General features: G+C 45.2%; 1 protein-coding gene across 5 annotated transcripts in view; it reads left to right on the plus strand.

Moving 5' to 3' along the window:
- Positions 1 to 662: 662 nt before the first annotated feature.
- LOC134349538 (transmembrane protein 182-like) overlaps positions 663 to 19,279 on the plus strand; it is a 54,732-nt gene continuing 36,115 nt past the window's right edge. For 2 of the 5 annotated variants that reach the window (XM_063054018.1, XM_063054022.1), the window contains exon 1: positions 664 to 986. In XM_063054018.1, the coding sequence (XP_062910088.1) occupies positions 828 to 986 (159 nt within the window). In that variant the 5' untranslated portion in view covers positions 664 to 827. Of the gene's footprint in view, positions 987 to 19,279 lie in introns of all 5 variants that reach the window. The other 3 variants (XM_063054020.1, XM_063054021.1, XM_063054019.1) reach the window with 3 other exon arrangements.

Consider the following 19,279-nt stretch of genomic DNA (forward strand, 5'->3'; position numbering starts at 1 on the left):
CACCTTCTTTATAGGGCCTCTGCCCCTTCCCTCTTCAGTCCTGACGAAGGGTTCCGACCCGAAACATCGACCGATCTTTTCCACGGATGCTGCCCGACCTGCTGAGTTCCTCCAGCGTGTTGTGAGTGTTGCTTTGACCCCAGCATCTGCGCATTATTTTGTGTTTATGTAATTAGTGTGCCTCAGACTTTTGCACAGTACTAATTAATTTGATGTATTGCACTACACTGCTGTAAGAGAAGACGAATTTCGTGACACGTGAGTGATATTTATCACCAGATTAATAAACTCACTATCCGCTCCATGTTGACAAGTACAATACAGTATTTGCCAATCCACCCATCTATGTTTTCATCCAGAATTGGCCGATGGACGAATTTCACAAGGGGTTTAAAAGTTGGATTGGTGTTTGGTTGCTGAGTTTCGCTTAACCACTTACACTAAACTCTATTCCGTTCTGTATCAAGGATAACTATAAAAGTTTCACTTTGAGTTAGTTCATCCAGCATTTTGTGCGAGGCGTCTGCTTTTGGATGGCCAATAACGTGTGGGTTGGACGAAAGCAAACTGCAGCTGCTGGATAGGTTCGAAAGCACTATGGAAAGGGGAGTGTAAGCATAACATATCCAATCGGGTCTTTAATGTAGCAATTGTAGTTATGCCATTCTGCGACTGACGCTTCAGTGTCGCTATTCTAATGAGAGCCTTCCTGGAAGAGGTTTCCGAGAATTTTTAAGGCATCAGACTTGAGGATGTGAAGAGGAGGGGTTTGGGGAGTCTGGTTTCTCTCTCTACACACGCACACACAAATCTCAGGACCCAGCAGCATGCAGCGGTATAGACTGCTTTTGTATTGTGCTAGATTCTTCGCAGCAGTTGCGTTGATCTTCTACTTCGCATCTTCGTGCACCAATTACTGGCTTCACGCTGTAACATGTCAGACCGTGAACGACACGCTGGAAGATGAAAACCTCCGGGTTGGTGAGGTAAAATCAGGGGATGTGGGGCGGTGTGGGACAAGGGGTGGGTCTGCCAATTTATCACTGGGCGAATAATCCCGCGGTCCGTCGAGTATGATATGATGTGAAGTTTGTGCTGAATCTTTCAATAGGTTATTTAATCTTGCTGCTTTAAAATGTTTAAAAGATTTAAATCTCCGAGCCAGGTAGGTAGGGGTGTGTGTGTGTGTGTGTGTGTGTGTGTGTGTGTGTGTGTGTGTGTGTGGTGCGTGTGCGTCTTGTATCGCTTCCCTGCACAACTCCTCCTGGCCCCTCAAAATTGGCCGCTGTATGAATTTCACAAGGGGTTTAAAAATTTGGGGTTTGATTGCTGAGTTTCGCTTAACCACTTCCATTAAACTCTATTCCGTCAAGTTTCAAGGACAAACATAAATGTTTCACTTTGAGTTTGTTCACTAAATGGGGGAGGTGGGGGCTGCGGCGTTACAATCGGCGGAGGGAAGACAACATCTGATCAGTAAGAGGCATTTGAAAGGCACAGGGAAAGAATTCAGAGTCTCCTTGCCCCTGTAGGAGTAAGAGGCATTGAGAACCGCGGTGAACGAAGGATATTGAAGATAGTGAGGCAAAAGAGAAAGGCAAGCCTTTGTCAACTATTGGAAATTGGTTTTGAATCAGTCACATGAAGATTAAAGGGAATGTAAAGAAGAACGTAATTAATAAATTGGGTGGGCAGAGACATGAAATGATTGTGTCAAGTATGATTAAGGAGAAATTTCTTAATCCCCTTTTAGCAAACTTTTATAAGTGTATAAGAAGTAAAGGGAAATTCAGGAAGTAATAGGTTCCCTTGAGGAGCAAATAAGTAACCTGTGCATGGAGGTAGTCAATGAATTCTTCTCATCAGTGTTCACCAAGAAGAAAGGGGCCGAGATTGAAGGGTTAGGGGGTTAGGTACAGTGATATTCTGGAGATGCTCTTTATCAGGAAGGGTGAAATGTGATTAGAGCGCATAATGGGGGATAATCCCCAGAGCCTGGTGGGATCTAGCCCAAGATGCTAAAAGGTAAAGGGAAATGAGGGGTGGGGGGTGGAAATTGCTGTGGCTCTGACAAAGTTTTTATGTCTTTGTTAGCCAGCGTGTGGTTCCAGGCAAATTGAGGATAGCTAATGTTATGCCCATGAACAAAAGCGGCAGTAAGGATAAATTTGGAAGCTACTGCTATGAGTCTTAGATCAGCATTGGGAAGATTTTGGAGATTATTCTAAGGGACGGGATTTATACACACAGATTCTTCAGATGCTGGAATCCAGAGCAACACACACAAAATATTGAAGGAACTCAGCAAGCCAGGCAGCATCTATGGAAATAATAAGCCGTCGATATTTTGTGCCAAGACCCTTCATGTCGTGGAAATACTAAGAACACCAGAGCGACTTCGAGTTTCATTTTAAGAATTTATTAACATGATATCATGGAGAGTCTGCAGCAGTCTCCACCACCACCAGAACTCTGATTTTTTGGTAATGCAGAGCTCCTATTTATAGAGCAAGACAAACAACTTCACATAACTTGGTTTAGCATCCCACATCAGTACATGATCAATTGTTTAAAAGACATGTCAATTATCTCTCAGCACAAAATCTAACAGTGTTCCCTGTTACCAGGATTCATGATTTATCTCTGAGCACGACTCTAACAGTCTTCTCGGATGCATCCACCCTCCTGGTTCCAGGAGCTTAGCATCTTGTTTATTTGAATTCTTGTCACTGCACTTATCATACAAGGTTATTCTTGACTCGCATCAGCAGTCTTAAGTCCAGCTGCTCCAGAGTGGTCAAGTATCCCATCATACACGAGTTTTAACCAGTTCTACCATGATCAAGGTTGGGAAGGAAGGGATAAGATGCTAGAGGAAAAAGATGGGCAGAGAAGAAGGAGCAAAACACACAAAATGCTGGAAGAACTCAGCAGGCCAGGTAGCATCTATGGAAAAAAGTACAGGTGACATTTCGGCCTGAACAGAGATTTAAGTATTTCTTTAGCCAGAAGACAGTGAATCCGTGGTTTCATTGCCACAGATGCAATCTGTGCATCTGTGGGGGGGGGGGGGGGGAGGGGGCGGCAAGTCATTGCGTACTATATAAAAGGAGTAGGTGTACTTTTTCTGTGCATCTGCTGCTTTCAATGGAATGTACTTTGAAAGCATTAGAGATTGTTAAAAAAATGTTGTTTAAATGCGATTCGTTTCCCTACAGTTGCTAGGGGGCGCTGAAAGTCAATAAGTGACAATTGAAACAAGAGAAACTGAAAATGTTGGAATCTGGAAAGAGAGAGGACTGTTAGACTTGTGCTCAGAGATTATGAGTCCTGATAACAAGGGAACAAAGAGAACTCTTAGACCCGCATAGAGAGATAATTGACTTGTCTTAAACGATTGATCATAGAAATACAGAAACACAGAAAACCTACAGCATAATACGGGCCCTTCGGTCCACAAAGTTGTGCCGAACATGTCCCTACCTTAGAAATTACTAGACTTCCCCATAGCCCTCTATTTTTCTAAGCTTCATGTACCAATCTAAAAGTCTCTTAAAAGAACCTATAGTATCCATCTCCACCATTGTTGCCGGCAGCCCATTCCACACACTCACCAATCTCTGAGTAAAAAAGTTACCCCGACATCTCCTCTGTACCTACTCCCCAGCACCTTAAACCTGTGCCCTCATGTGGCAGGCATTTCAGCCCTGGGAAAAAGCCTCTGACTCTCCACACAATCAATACCTCTCATCTTATACACCTCTATCAGGTCACCTCTCATCCTCCGTCAATCCGAGGAGAAAAGGCCGAGTTCACTTCATCTGTTTTCATAGGGCATGCTCCCCAATCCAGGCACATCTTTGTAAATCTCCTTTGCACCCTTTCTATGGCTTCCACATCCTTCCTGTAGCGAGCTGACTAGAACTGAGCACAGTACTCCAAGTGGGGTGTGACCAGGGTCCTATATAGCTGCAACATTACCTCTCCGCTCTGAAATTCAATTCCACCATTAATGAAGGCCAATGCACCATATGCCTTCTTAACCACAGTCAACCTGAGCAGCTGCTTTGAGTGTCCTATGGACTCGGACCCCAAGATCCCTCTGATCCTCCACACTGCCAAGAGTCTTACCATTAATACTATATTCTGCCATCATATTTGACCAACCAAAATGAACCACTTCACACTTATCTGGGTTGAACTCCATATACCACTTCTCAGCCCAGTTTTGCATCCTATCAATGTCTTGCTGTAACCTTTGACAGCCCTCCACACTATCCACAACACCTTTGTGTCATCAGCAAACTTACTAACCCCTCCCTTCACTTCCTCATCCAGGTCATTTATAAAAATCACGAAGAGTAAGGGTCAAAGAAAAGATCCCTGAGGCACACCACTGGTGACCGACCTCCATGCAAAATATGACCCATCTACAACCACCCATTGCCTTTTGTGGGCAAGCCAGTTCTGGATCTACAAAGCAATGTCCCCTTGGATCCCATGCCTGCTTACTTTCTCAATAAGCCTTGCCTGGGGTACTTTATCAAATGCCTTGCTGAAATCCATATACACTGCATCTACTACTCTTCCTTCATCAATGTGTTTAGTCACATCCTCAAAAATTCAATAGGCTCGTAAGGCACGACCTGCCCTTGACAACGCCATGCTGACTATTCCTAATCATATTAATCAAATATTCATAAATCCCGCCTCTCAGGATCTTCTCCATCAACTTACCAACCACTGAAGTAAGACTCACTAGTCTATAATTTTCTGGGTTACCTCTACTCCCTTTCTCGAATGAAGTAACAACATCCGCAACCCTCTAATCCTCCAGAACCTCTCCCGTCCCCATTGATGATTCAAAGATCATCGCCAGAGGCTCAGCAATCTCCTCCCTCACCTCCCACAGTAGCTTGGGGTACGTCTCAACTGGTCCCAGTGAGTTATCCAACTTGGTGCTTTCCAAAACCTCCAGCATATCCTCTTTCTTAATATCTACATGCTCAAGCTTTTCAGTCTGCTGCAAGTGAGCAGTACAATCACCAATAACCTTTTCCATAGTGAATACTGAAGTAAAGTATTCATTAAGTACCCCTGCTATTTCCTCTGGTTCCATACACACTTTCCCACTGTCACACTTGATAGGTCCTATTCTTTCATGTCTTATCCTCTTGCTCTTCACATACTTGTAGAATGCCTTAGGGTTTTCCTTAATCCTGCCTGCCAAGGCCTTCTCATGGCCCCTTCTGGCTCTCCTAATTTCCTTTTTAAGCTCCTTACTGTTAGCCTTATAATCTTTTAGATCCCTAACATTACCTAAGTCTGTGAACTTTTTGTAAGCTTTTCTTTTCTTCTTGGCTAGATTTATTTCAGCCTGTCTGTTCCTATCTCTCTCCAATGCAATTGTAAGGGAGATAAAATTATGATCACTATCTCCAAAACACTCTCCCACTGTGAGATCTGACACCTGACCAGATTCATTTCTCAATACCAAATCAAGTACAGTCTCTCCTCTTGTAGGCTTATCTACATATTGTGTCAAGAAACCTTCCTGAACACACCTAACAAACTCCACCCCATCTGAACTCCTTGCTCTAGGGAGATGACAATCGATATTTGGGAAATTAAAATCTCCCATCACGACAACTCTGTTATTATTACACCTTTCCAAGATCTGTTTCCCTATCTGCTCCTCGATATCCCTGTTACTATTGAGCGGCCTATAAAAACACCCAGTAAATTTATTGACCCCTTCCTGTTCCTAACCTCCACCCACAGAGACTCCGTAGACAATCTCTCCATGACGTCCACCTTTTCGGCAGCTGTGACACTATCTCTGATCAACAGTACCACACTCCCACCTCTTTTGCCTCCCTCCCTGTCCTTTCTGAAACATCTAAAACTCAGCACTTGAAGTAACGCTTCCTGTCCCCGAGCTATCCAAGTCTCTGTTACGGCCGCCACATCCTATCTCCAAGTACTGATCCACACTCTAAGCTCATCTGCTTTGTTCACAATACTCCTTGCGTTAACATAGACACATCTGAAACCGTCGGTCTGAGCGCGTCCCTTCTCTATCACCTGCCTACCCTCCCTCACACACTGTCTCCAAGCTTTCTCTATTTGTGAGCCAACCGCCTCTTCCCCAGTCTCTTCAGCTTGGTTCCCACTCCCCCAACAATTCTAGTTTAAACTCTCCCCAGTAGCCTTAGCAAACCTCCCTGCCAGGATATTGATCCCCTTGGGATTCAGGTGCAACCTGTCCTTTTTTTATAGGTCACACCTGCCACAAAAGAGGTCCCAATGATGCAGAAATCTGAATCCCTGCTCCCCTGCTCCAATCCCTCAGCCACGCGTTTCTCCTCCACCTCATTCTATTCCTATACTCACTGTCACGTGGCACAGGCAGTAATCCTGAGATGACTACCTTTGCGGTCCTGCTTCTCAAATTCCTTCCTAACTCCCTGTAGACTTTTTTCAGGACCTCTTCCCTTTTTCTACCTATGTCATTGGTACCAACATGTACCACGACCTCTGGCTGTTCTCCCTCCCACTGCAGGATATCGTGGATGCGATCTGAAACATCCCAGACCCTGGCACCTGGAAGGCAAACTACCATCTGAGTTTCTTTCTTGCGTCCACAGAATCGCCTGTCTGACCCCCTAACTATAGAATCCCCTATCACTACTGCCTTCCTCTTCCTTTCTCTACCTTTCTGAGCACAGGGCTGGTCTCTGTGCCAGAGGCACGCCACTGTTGCTGACCCCAGGTAGGCTGTCTCCCCCCGACAGTAGTGTTGCTTGTTTCTTTAATAAAACTTCCTTAGTTCTAGTAATCCAGACTCCAACTGAGTGATCCATTTCTGCTGGTTTGGCAACCCAGTTACAGGGTACGTAACATCTGGCATGGAGAGATATTGCTAGTTCTTCATTTAGTACTTACTGTAGATGGTCCAGTGAATGTTCTGATGTTGGCACAATACAGCACAAGTGCTAACTAATCATGCACTTTAGAAAAAGCCTTGCATACTTTCACTAGGGAAGCCTTTGGCTGCAGAAGTGGATGAGTTGTTAAGGGCTCATGAGCAGTGGGACAACGTGGGATCAGTGGCTTTGGACTGGAGATGACCAGTTGATAACTGTGCTGGAGTTTGAACTGTGCCCAGTCAGTGAATGAGAGCGCAACTAGAGGCGACTTCACACAGGTCTTGATTGAAGATTAAATGAGCAGGGCTTTGCAGCAGTTTTTGAAGTTTGAATTGCACCCAATCAGTGAAGAGGTGACTTCACACATGTCCGCAATTAAAGATTAAAAAAGCAGCACTTCATGGCAGTTTTCAGAGATGAATTGCGCCAAATCAGTGAACAAGGGTCATCATCAAGGGTGAATAAAAATAAGGCAGCGGCAAGCAGAGCGGCCATTGTGTGAGTGGGCCATTGTTAGAGAAGGGAAATATTGGCTTTGACTCATCAGGCCTAGGTGAGATGTGGCATGGGCGAGGTAACTATCTGGTAAGTTTCTTTTTCTTCTTTATTCCTCATTCCTCATCTGTTAAGGCATAGCTATGTAGTGAAAATGGCTCCGGGGCTGTGTTGTGTTCTTTGTGTGATATGTAGGAATTCTGGGAGACCCCTAGACTCCCGGATGACCAGATCTGCACCAGCTGCACCGAGCTGCAGCTCCTCAGAGAATACGTTAAGGAATTGGAGCTGCAGTTCGACGACCTTCGGCTCATACAGGAGACTGAGAAACTACAGGGAGATAGTCATTCCTAGGTTGCAAGAGGCAGATAACTGGGTGACTCGCAAGAGAAGAAAGGGAAGTGGGCAGCCAGCACAGAGTACACCTGTGACCATTCCCATCAATAATAAGTATACCATTTTGGATACTAATGAGGGGAATGACCGTCCGGGGGTGGGGGGGGGGTGCTGCAATGACTGGGTTTCCAGCATTGAGTCTGATGCTGTGGCTCAGAAAAGAAGAGAGGTGAAGAGGACTGCAGTAGTTATAGGAGGTTCCATAGTTAGAGGAATAGAGATGAAATTGTGTGGACACGATAGAGACACCCAGATGGTATGTTGCCTCCCAGGTGTCTGTGTCAGGGATGTCTAGGATCATGTCCAAGGCAGTCTGAAAGGGGAGAGTGAGCAGCCAGATGTCTTGGTACATATTGGCACCAAATATATAGTTTGGAAGGGTGATGAGGTCCTGAAGAGAGATTTTAGGGAGCTAAGTAGAAAGCTGAAAAGTAGAACTTCCAGGTTAGTAATCTCTGGATTTCTGCCTGTCCTATGTGCCAGCAAGGGTAAGAATAGGAGCATTTGGCAGACAAATGTGTGGCTGAGGAACTAGTGCAGGGGGTAGGTTTTCAGATTCTGGAGCACTGGGATTTCTTCTGGGCAAAGTATGAACTATACAAAAGGGATGGGTTACAACTGAACATGGGGAGACCATTATCCTTGTGGGCAAGTTTGCCAGAGCAGATCAGGAGGGTTTAAACTAATTTGGCATGGGGATGGGAACCAGAGTGATAGTGCTGAGGATGGGGCAGTTGGTTGCACCTGAACCCGAGGGGGACCAATATTCTCATGGGCAAGTTTGTTAGAGCTGTTGGGGAAGGTTTAAACTAAATTGGCAGGGGTTGGGAACCGGAGTGAAGGGATTCAGAATAGGATGGATGGTAAAAAGGTAAAGATAGCATGCAGTCAGATTGTCAGGAAGGAAAGGCAGGTGCTGGGACTTAGTTGCAGCCAACAGGCTGAGTATCAAATCATTAGGGATGCAAAGTCAGAAAGGATAGCAAATATGGTGCTCCAGGTGTCGTATCTAAATGAGCGAAGTATAAGAAAAAAGATGGATGATCTTGTAATATTACAGATTGCCAGGTATGATGTTGTGGCCATCACTGAATCGTGGCTGAAGGATGGTTGTAGCTGGGAGCTGAATGTCCAAGGTTACACCTTATATCAGAGGGATAGGAAGGTAGGCAGAGAGGATAGTGTGGGCTCTACAGGTAAAAACTGGCATAAAATCAGTAGAAAGATGTGACATAGGATCAGAAGATGTTGAATCCTTGTGGGTTGAGTTAAGAAACCGCAAGGGTAAGAGGATGTTGATGGCATTATAGACAATAGACAATAGATGCAGGAGTAGGCCATTCGGCCCTTCGAGCCAGCACTGCCATTCTCTGTGATCATGGCTGATCATCCACAATCAGTATCCAGTTCCTGCCTTATCCCCATAACCTTTGATTCTGCTATCTTTAAGAGCTCTATCAATCTCTTTCTTGAAAGCATCCAGAGACTTGGCCTCCACAACCTTCTGGGGCAGAGCATTCCATATATCCACCGCTCTCTGGGTTAAAAGGTTTTTCCTCAATTCCGTTCTAAATGGCCTACCCTTAATTCTTAAACTGTGACCTCTGGTTCTGGACTCAGTGGGAACATGCTTTCTGCCTCCAGTGTGTCCAATCCCTTAATAATCTTATATATTTCAATAAGATCCCCTCTAAGCCTTCTAAGTTCCAGAGTATATAAGCCCAGTCGCTCCAATCTTTCGACATATGACAGTCCTGCCATCCCGGGAATTAACCTTGTGAACCTACGCTGCACTCCCTCAGTAGCAAGAATGTCCTTCCTCAAATTTGGAGACCAAAACTGCATACAGTACTCCAGATGTGGTCTCACCAGGGCCCTGTACAGCTGCAGATGGACCTCTTTGCTCTTATACTCAATTCCCTTTGTTATGAAGGCCAGCATGCCATTAGCTTTCTTCACAGCCTGCTGTACTTGCATGCTTGCTTTTTTACGTACCCTGTAACTGGGTTGTCAGACTAGCAGAAATGGACCACTTGTTGGAGTCTGTGATTACTAGGAACTAATAAAGTTTTATTAACAAAAATAAGTAATACAGTACACTAACCGCAAGGATATAAATGTAACAGGTTAGCAATGATAGTATACACATATACACAGAAATAGGGCAATAGGAATCAACCAAGCTCTATTGCAGTCTAGGGGTAAAATAATCAGTCTTAAGGTGAAGCAGAGTTCAGTTCAGTCTAGTGTAGTTCGAAGTAATTGCTGTTGTTGTACTGTTGGAGAGAGAGAGAGAGAGAGAGAGAGAGAGAGAGAGAGAGAGAGAGAGTGAGAGATACAGTTGGTTTCAGGCAAACCTTTCGATGCCTTCTGATCCTGCTGTGGTCACCGACTGTGACCCCTCCGTTCCGGATGCGATCGTTCTTCCGTGGTGAACCCGGCACCCAGGCAAGGGCGGACACACACCAGGTTCCTACCGATCGTACCTTTACACCCTGTGAGCCTCTGACCGATTCCCGCGAATCGGTCCTCCAAACTCCCACCAACTTGTGGGGCACGATGCTCTTTCCAGGGTCTCGTGGCGTGTGTCCCGTGCCTTAGCAAACCCTCTATTTTTATCCCCCTGATGGGGTATCACCTGTCCATCAAACTTCACACTTTCTATTGTCTCAGCCGGATTTGTTACTGACCAGTTCAGGTTCAAAACAAACTGTCTGTGGCAGACGCCACATACTGAATTATGTGTCTGTCTCTCGTTAATCTCTCTCTTCTCTCTTATTAGCATTTTGAATGGTTCTCCGTTGTCTCTTGTTATCTCTCTCATTAGCATCATCCGTTCTGCAGCTCTGCTTGACTTCACACATGACACTCCCACCCATAAAAGAGTTTTTACCGGGGGTAAAAATTACGGGCATAAATACACATTATAAAATACACACTAATATACAGGTAGTCATCAGCTATTCGGGTAATACAGAGAACTTTAAATTTTAACACCTGGACAGACAATCAGCAATCACATTTGTCGGTTCCTTTTACATGTTTTATCTTTATATCAAATTCCTGTAATACCAGGCTCCAACTTAACAAGCGTTTGTTTTTATCCTTCATTGTGGTCAAAAACACTAATGGATTGTGATCAGTGTAAACTATCAGTGGTTTCCGTGCCGGACAAATATAAACCTCAAAATGTTGTAATGCCAGAATGATTGCGAGTAATTCCTTTTCCACAATGGAATAATTTCTCCAATGGACATTAAACTTCTTAGAAAAATATGCCACTGGGTGTTCAATTCCCTCCTTGTCTGTCTGCAACAGCACCGCCCCTGCCGCTTCGTCGCTAGCATCTGTTGCTAGGGAGAAGGGTTTTGACAAGTCAGGCGCATTCAATACAGAGTGGTGACACAGAATCGCCTTCAGACTCTCAAAGGCTTGTTGACAAAGGTCGTTCCACACAAACTTCTCATTCTTCGGCAAGAGCTTAGTAAGAGGGGGGGTAATATCCGCAAAGTTTTTGCAAAACTTCCGATAGTACCCCACCATCCCCAAAAACCTTCTCAGGGCCCTCTTGTCCGTCAGGATGGGAAGTTCAGAGATAGCCTGCACCTTAGCCTGCATCGGTGCCAGCTGCCCCTGTCCTAACACATACCCCAGATATGTGACCTTAGCGTGGCCAAACTCACTTTTCACGAGGTTCACTGTCAGGTTGGCTTCAGACAGCCATTTAAACAGTTCCTCTACTGCCACAACGTGCTCCTCCCACGTGTCACTCCAGACCACTAAATTGTTAATATACGCTTCTGCGTTCTTTAACCCTTTTATCACTGAATTAATCAACCTTTGGAAGGTCCCTGGGGCGTTCTTCATGCCAAAAGGTAAAACATTATACTTGTATAACCCGGATGGAGTGACAAATATTGAGATTTCTCTAGCCCGGTCGGTTAAAGGAACACACCAGTACCCTTTCAGCAAATCGATCTTTGTGATGTACTTAGCCCTCCCCACTTTATCGATGCAATCGTCTACCCTGGGATGGGGTAAGCATCAGTTTTTGTGATGGCGTTCACCTTTCTGTAATCTGTACAGAATCATATGCTCTCGTCGGGTTTCGGGACAACCACACAGGGAGAGGCCCATTCCGATTTGGAAAGCCTAATAATACCTGTGGCTAGCATGTGTTCAATTTCTTTCTCCACTAGCTTGCCCTTCTCCAAGTTCATCCTGTAGGGGTGTTGCCTGATAGGCTGATCTGATGTAACTATAACATCATGTACCGTCCCCTTGCATCGCCTCCGGACATCTGGACATACATCTGCATGCCGGTTAATTAGCTTTATCAGCAGTTCGCTCTGTTCAGGGGTTAAGTGAGAGACCTTATCAGCAAAGTTGGCGAAAACAATAGAGTTCTCCAATCTGGTCGGCACCATATTTATCTTTTCAAGATGGGTTTTCCCCTTATCATTTGGCACCCCAGCCTCATTTATTTTTGTGATAACACTGACTAGATCTGCTTTCTCATCGTGGTAAGCTTTTAACATATTAATATGCACTAATTGTGTCGGCTTACGCCTGTCCGGCGTTTCAGTAACATAATTCAAAGAGTCTATCTTTTTAATCACTTTGTATGGACCGTGGAATCTCGCCTGGAGGGCCTTGGTTACCACTGGAAACAGAACTAAGACCCTATTGCCCACTTGAAACACTTGTTCTGGGGCTTGTCTATCATATCACTGTTTCATTTTTGTTTGGGAGTTTCGTAGATTTTCTTTGGCAAGGTCACAGATCCTTTTAAGCCTCTCACGAAATTTTAAAACATAATCAATCACATTGACTTGTACTGTTGGGCTGGACCATTGCTCTTTCAGTAAGGTCAGAGGTCCTCTGGGCCTATGACTGAAGACAAACTCGAATGGGCTGAACCCCAATGACTGCTGAACCGTGTCCCTTACGGCAAATAACAATAGAGGCAAGGCATCATCTCAGTCTCTAGCATTCCCTTGACAATAAGTTTTAATCATGGCCTTTAACATTGTGTGGAATCTTTCCAATGCCCTTGAGACTCCGGGTGGTATGCGGAGGCCAATATCTGCTTTGCTTCCATCTCATCCAACATCCGTCAGAATGTGTGAGATGTGAAGACACTCCCCTGATCTGACTGGATTTCCCCGGGCAACCCCACCGTAGTAAAAAATTTCACAAGTGCCTTTACCACTGCGGGAGCCTTGACGCTTGCCAGGGGCACTGCCTCCGGAAACCTGGTGGCGGCGCACATCATAGTCATCACATACTCTCGCCCACTCGCAGTTCTGGGCAGGGGACCGACGAAATCCACAATTATTTGGAAAAAAGGTTCCCCGAAAGCGGGTATCGGTTCAAGGGGCACTTTAGGCAGGTCCTGGTTCGGCTTTCCTACCACCTGACAGATGTGACACCATCTACAATACCCAATAATATCCTTCCTCATGTTCGGCCAGTAAAACTCTTTCATAATTCTATCGACTATTTTCCTCACCCCAAAATGTCCACCGAGGGGTATCTTGTGGGCCGGGTTAAAAATCTTGTACCTATAAATTTTTGGCACTACCACCTGGTGTACCACCCCTGATTCCTCATCTGCGGGCACGGTACTTGGTCTCCACTTCCTCATTAGTACTCCCTCCTTCACAGAATAGCCCACTGGTTCCCTTTCTATTTCTGCTTCAGAGAGAGCTGTCTCTGTCAAACCCATCAGCTCCTCGTCTCATTCCTGTGCCTGTATAAATTCCTCCCTCGCTAATGATAAATCTACCTCAACTCCCTTACTTCCTTCTGCTAAACTATGCTCCTTCTTCTCACTTTCTAACCCCTCCTGGTACAAGGCTGGTAAAAACATCTCAGCTAAATCCACATTCGCTTCAGCAGCCTTTCTCGACATGCGTCGAATTACTGCGCAAACGGGATAAACCTGTGAGTCCATGGGCGGGTCCTCAGTCCTGGCAGGCTTGCTCGTCAGCTTTACTGCTGGGTACACATTTCCACCTGCAAGGTCTTACCGCGTCTTCCATCGGTAATTCAGACCTCACGCCTATCGTGACTGGTCCGGAGACCAAGTCACTTTTCAGGTATATCTGGTGCAAAGGTACTGCTTCAGTCCCTTTCCCAATGCCTTTTATCACACTGACCTCCACAGTCTTGGTCTCTGCACTAAATTCTAACACCCTCCTTAAGATCAATGATTGACAAGCCCCAGTGTCTCTCCAGATCCGTACTGGAACTGGGTTTGACCCTTCCTTCTCTGACACCAATCCGGCTGAAGTAAACTTCTCGCGCCCTTCCTGAACTCTGTCAGACCTCTTCTCCCCTAGTGGTTTGTTTGCCAGCTCAATACAGCCAGTCGGAGTCGTCGTTTTTCCTTTCCCCGTCTCCTTCTTTGGGGCAAAGCACCTGGACGCAATGTGACAGGCTTTCCCACAATTATAACATACAAAACCAGTAGACTTCCTACCAAACTGCTTCCCGTCTTCCTTATCCTTCTCACTAGTCCCCGGCTTACTTTCTGGCTTTGCCGGCGGACTTTCTCCGCCCTCTCGACTACCCTTCTGGTAGCTCTCACTCGGGGTAAATTTTGCTTTGTGTGTTAACGCATACTCATCCGCTAACTTAGCAGTTGCGGCTAAGTTTTCTGCCTCTTTCTCATCTAGATAGGGCCTCATACCTTCAGGGACACAACCTTTAAATTGCTCAATCAGTGTTAGCTGTAGCAGTCTGTCATAATCCCCAGTGACCCCTTTCGAGGCGCACCAACGCTCACAATACATCTGCATCTCACGGGCAAACTCTAAATACGTGCAGCCCCACTGCTTCCTCACATTCTGGAACCTTTGTTGGTATGCCTCCGGGACCAACTCATAAATCCTGAATATAGCCTGTTTTACCACATCATACCTCTGGACATCTTCTGCTGACAACGGTGAGTAAGCTTCCTGAGCCTTCCCCTTAAGCATGCTCTGGAGTAGAACAGCCCACTTATCCCTCGGCCAGTCCTGACTTGCAGTGATCTTTCAAAAATCATTCGACTTTGGCATGGTACCAGAGTACTGGAAAATTGCAGATGTCACTCTACCGTTTAAGAAAGGAGGAAGGCAGCAGAAAGGAAATTATAGACCAGTTAACCCGACCTCAGTGGTTGGGAAAATGTTAGAGTCGGTTGTTAAGGATGAGGTGATGGAGTACTTGGTGACACAGGATAAGATAGTACAAAGTCAGCATGGTTTCGTTCAGGGATTTCCTGCCTGATAAACCAGTTGGAGTTGTTTGAGGAGATTACAAGTAGATAGCTGAAGGGGATGCAGTGAATGTTGTATATCTGGACTTTCAGAAGGCCTTTGACAAGGTGCCACACATAAGGCAGCTTACTAAGTTAAGAGCCCATGATATTACAGGAAAGTTACTAGCATGGTTGGAGAATTGGCTGATTTGGAGGAGGTAGCGAGTGGGAATAAAAGGATCCTTTTCTGGTTGGCTGCCAGTGACTAGTGGTGTTCCGCAGGGGTTGGTGTTGGGACCAGTTCTTTTTATGCTGTATGTTTGGAATAGATGGCTTTGTTGCCAAGTTTGCAGATGATACGAAGATTGGTGGAGGGGCAGGTAGTGTTGAGGAAATAGGTAGGATGTGGAATGACTTAGGCAGATTAGGAGAATGGACAAGAAAGTGGCAAATGAAATACAATGTTGGAAAATGCATGGGCATGCACTTTAGTAGTAGAAATAAATGTGTTGATTATTTTCTAAACGAGGGAAAAAAGCAGGAATCTGAGATGCAGAGGACTTTGGGAGTCCTTGTGCAGAACACCCTAAAGGTTAACTTGCAGGCTGAGTCGGTGGTGAGGAAGGCAGAACTCACATTAGCATTCATTTCAAGAGGTCTAGAATACAAGAGTAGGGATGTGATGCTGAGGCTTTATAAGGCACTGGTGAGGCCTCACCTTGAGTATTATGAAGAATTTTGGGCCCCTCATCTTCGAAGAGATGTGCTGGCATTGGATAGGGTCCAGAGGAGGTTCACAAGGATGATTCCAGGAATGAAAGGGTTATCATACGAGGAACATTTGATGGCTCTGGGTTTGTACCCGATGGATTCAGAAGGATGAGGGGGGGATCTCATTGAAACCTTTTGAATGTTGAAAGGCCTAGACAGAGTAGATGTGAAAAAGCTGTTTCCTGTGGTGGGAGAGTCTAGGGCAAGAAGACACAGCCTTAGGATAGAGGGGTGCCCTTTCAAAGCAGAGATGTGGAGATATTTCTCTAGCCAAAGGATGGTAAATTTGTGGAATTTGTTGCTACATGCAGCTCTGGAGGTCAGGTCGTTGGGTGTATTTAGGGCAGAGATTGACAGGCTGGACATTGCATCAAAAATTATGGAGAGAAGGTTGGGAGCCTGGGTTGAGGAGGAGATTGAAAAAAAAGGATCAGCCACGATGGGCCAGATGGCCTAATCCTGCCCCCATGTCTTATGGTCTTAAGGTTTACCAAGTGAGGCAGTGTGCAGTGAGACTGCTAGCAAGGACAGGCTAATGATAGGGCAAAGACTGGATGAGTTGTAATGTATAAGGGGTACAAAATCAAAAAGGGTGATGACTACAGGACTGAAAGAGTTATATTTGAATGCATGCTTTAGGTGGATTATGGCTGATGAACTTGTAGCATAGATAGAGATTGGCATAAATGATGTTGTGGGCATCACTGAATTGTGGCTGGGAGTTTAACATCCAAGGATACATAGAGGACGGGCAGGTAGGCAAAGGGAGTGGGGTGGCTCTGTTGGTAAAAAATGAATTCAAATCTTTAGAGAGAGGAGACATTGGATTGGAAGATGTAGAATCATTGTAGGTAAGAGCTAAGAAACTGCAAGGATAAAAAGACCCCGATGGGAGTTATATGCAGACATCTGAACAGTATAGATGTGGGGTATAAATTACAATGGGAGATAGAAAATGCACGTAAAAACGGCACTGTTATGAGAGTCATGGGGGATTTCAATATTCAGGTAAACTGGGAAAATCAAGTTGGTGCTCGCATGTTAAAGGCAGAGGTTGATAGGCTCCTGATTGGTCAGTGCATGAGAGTTATGAGGAGAAGGCAGGAGATTGGGACTGAGAGGAAAATGGACCAGCCGTGATGAAATGGTGGAGAAGACTTGATGGGCCAGATGGCCTAATTCTGCTCCTATATATTATGGTCTTATGGTTTTGCGTACAGGTTTCCCCTGCCATCCGAAGGTAGTGCGTTCCTATGAAACGGTTCGTAAGCCAAAATGTCGTAAAGCGAAGAAGCAATTACCATTTATTTATATGGGAAAATTTTGTGAGCGTTCGCAGACCCAAAAATAATCCGCCAAATCATGCCAAATAACACATAAAACCTAAAATAACAGTAACATATAGTAAAAGCAGGAATAATATGATAAATACACAGCCTATATAAAGTAGAAATACTTTTCCACAATCATTGCTGGCACAGATCTCTGTGGCGAAAATCTCACGCAAGCGCTGTTGGCAAAAACACGTCGCAAGCGCTGTCCAGTAATCTTTAAACTATGAGGCTGCCAAATCATACCAAGTAACATGTAAAAATACACAGCCTATATAAAGTAGAAATAATGTATGTACAGTGTAGTATCACTTACGGGAATCGCGAAGACAGCGAGCACACTGGTGATGGTGTATTAGACTGAGTCGTCGCAGGCTGGGGTGGTGCAATGGACCCCACCCTCCGGGCCGCTGAACAATACATTGCCGTGAAGAACGCAGGGGTCCAGCGGTAGCCGGGACGCACCCAGCACATCTTTAAGAAAAAAGCCGAAACAAACATGCTAATTAATTAGGTGCCGCCTGTAATTGTCGGCCCAGATCAGTGCCGATTTCCAATTGTGTCGTCTCTGATCTGGGCCGACAATTACGTGTTGGCGGCACCTAATTAATTGGCATGTTTATTTCGGCTTTTTTCTTACAGATGTGCTGGGTGCCTCCCGGCTACCGTTGCATTCTCCGTGAATCGGTATCTGTCCGTGGCCTGGGGGTTGGGGTGGTGGGACACTGGGGTGTCATCTCATCGCCTGTTTCCATTAGAGCAGGCAGCTCATCTTCTTCTATCTCTGCCCGCCTGGATGTCGAAGGTCGAGGTTCATCGTCTGCTGTGGCTGATGTGGAAGGCTTGCTTGATTGCTGAGCCTCGTGCATTTTTCTATCACACAGTTCTTTAATAAGGACACAAACCATCCTGCAAATATCCCCTAAACCTACGTACCCTTTCAAAATTAAAGTCGTACTTTATCATTACTCATTTGGTTTCGATTGTTATCCTTTTTTCTTCCAATTGCATCAGCTCTTCATCTGTCAGTTCTTGGTGATGGGATGCCAAAACCTCTTCAAAATCATATTTGTCAGCTTCCACAAGCCAAACTTGTGTTGTCCTTACTTCGTTCACCACGATCAAAACACTTAATTATGTCTAGTTTTACCCTAAGTGTAACACCCTTAGGAGATCTTTCAGGCTTTTCCGATACCATAGAACTCATCTTGCAAACAGCTGCTCACAGGCACGTGTTAAAGTAAAGCAGTTCCGAATCCGGGGGAGAATGGCTGCTCGGGGCGTGCTGCCTTTTATCGCGCGCTGAATTTTTTTTTCGTAACAGTGAAAACACCTTCTGAAAGCAAAAACAGGGTACTAATGTAGGTCTTTCATAACAGTGAGGTTTCGTAAAGTGATCGTCCGAAAAACGGGGGACACCTGTATCAGTATTACAGTGGAGTAAAGGGAATTACAGAGGCATGAGAAAGTTCGCTGGAAGAGGACATGAGCAGGGATAATGGCAAGCAGAAATAGCTGGAATTTCTGGGAGCAACTTGGAAGGCACAGGATAGATATATCCCAAAGAAGAAGACGTGTTCTAAAGGCAGGATGACGCCACCGTGGCTTATAAGGGAAGTAAAAGCCAACATAAAAGCCAATGAGAGGGCATATAATAGAGCAAAAGTTGGTGAGAAGTTAGTGGACTGGGAATTTTTTGGAAACCAACAGAAGGCAACTAAAGAAGTCATAAGGAGGGAAAAGATGGAATACAAAGGTAAGCCAGCTAATAATATTTAAAGAGTAAAAGAGAGGCGAGAGTAGATATTGGATTTCTGGAATACAATGCTGGAGAGGTATTAAACGGGGAACAAGGAAGTGGCGGATGAACTGAGTAGGTATTTTGCACGTGTCATCATTGAGGAAGACACTTGCAGTATGCCGGAAGTTTGTGAGTGTCAGGGGACACAAGTGAGTGAAGTTGCCATTACTAGGGAAAGGTGCTTGGGAAATTGCAAGTTCTGAAGGTAGAGAAATCACCTAGACTAGATGGTGTGCATCCCAGGGTTCTGAAAGAAGTGGCTGAAGAGATCGTGGAGGCATTAATGGTATTTGAAGAATCAATAGATTCT

This window comes from Mobula hypostoma, chromosome 7 (genome assembly GCF_963921235.1).
Source record: "Mobula hypostoma chromosome 7, sMobHyp1.1, whole genome shotgun sequence".
Classification (NCBI taxonomy): domain Eukaryota; kingdom Metazoa; phylum Chordata; class Chondrichthyes; order Myliobatiformes; family Myliobatidae; genus Mobula; species Mobula hypostoma.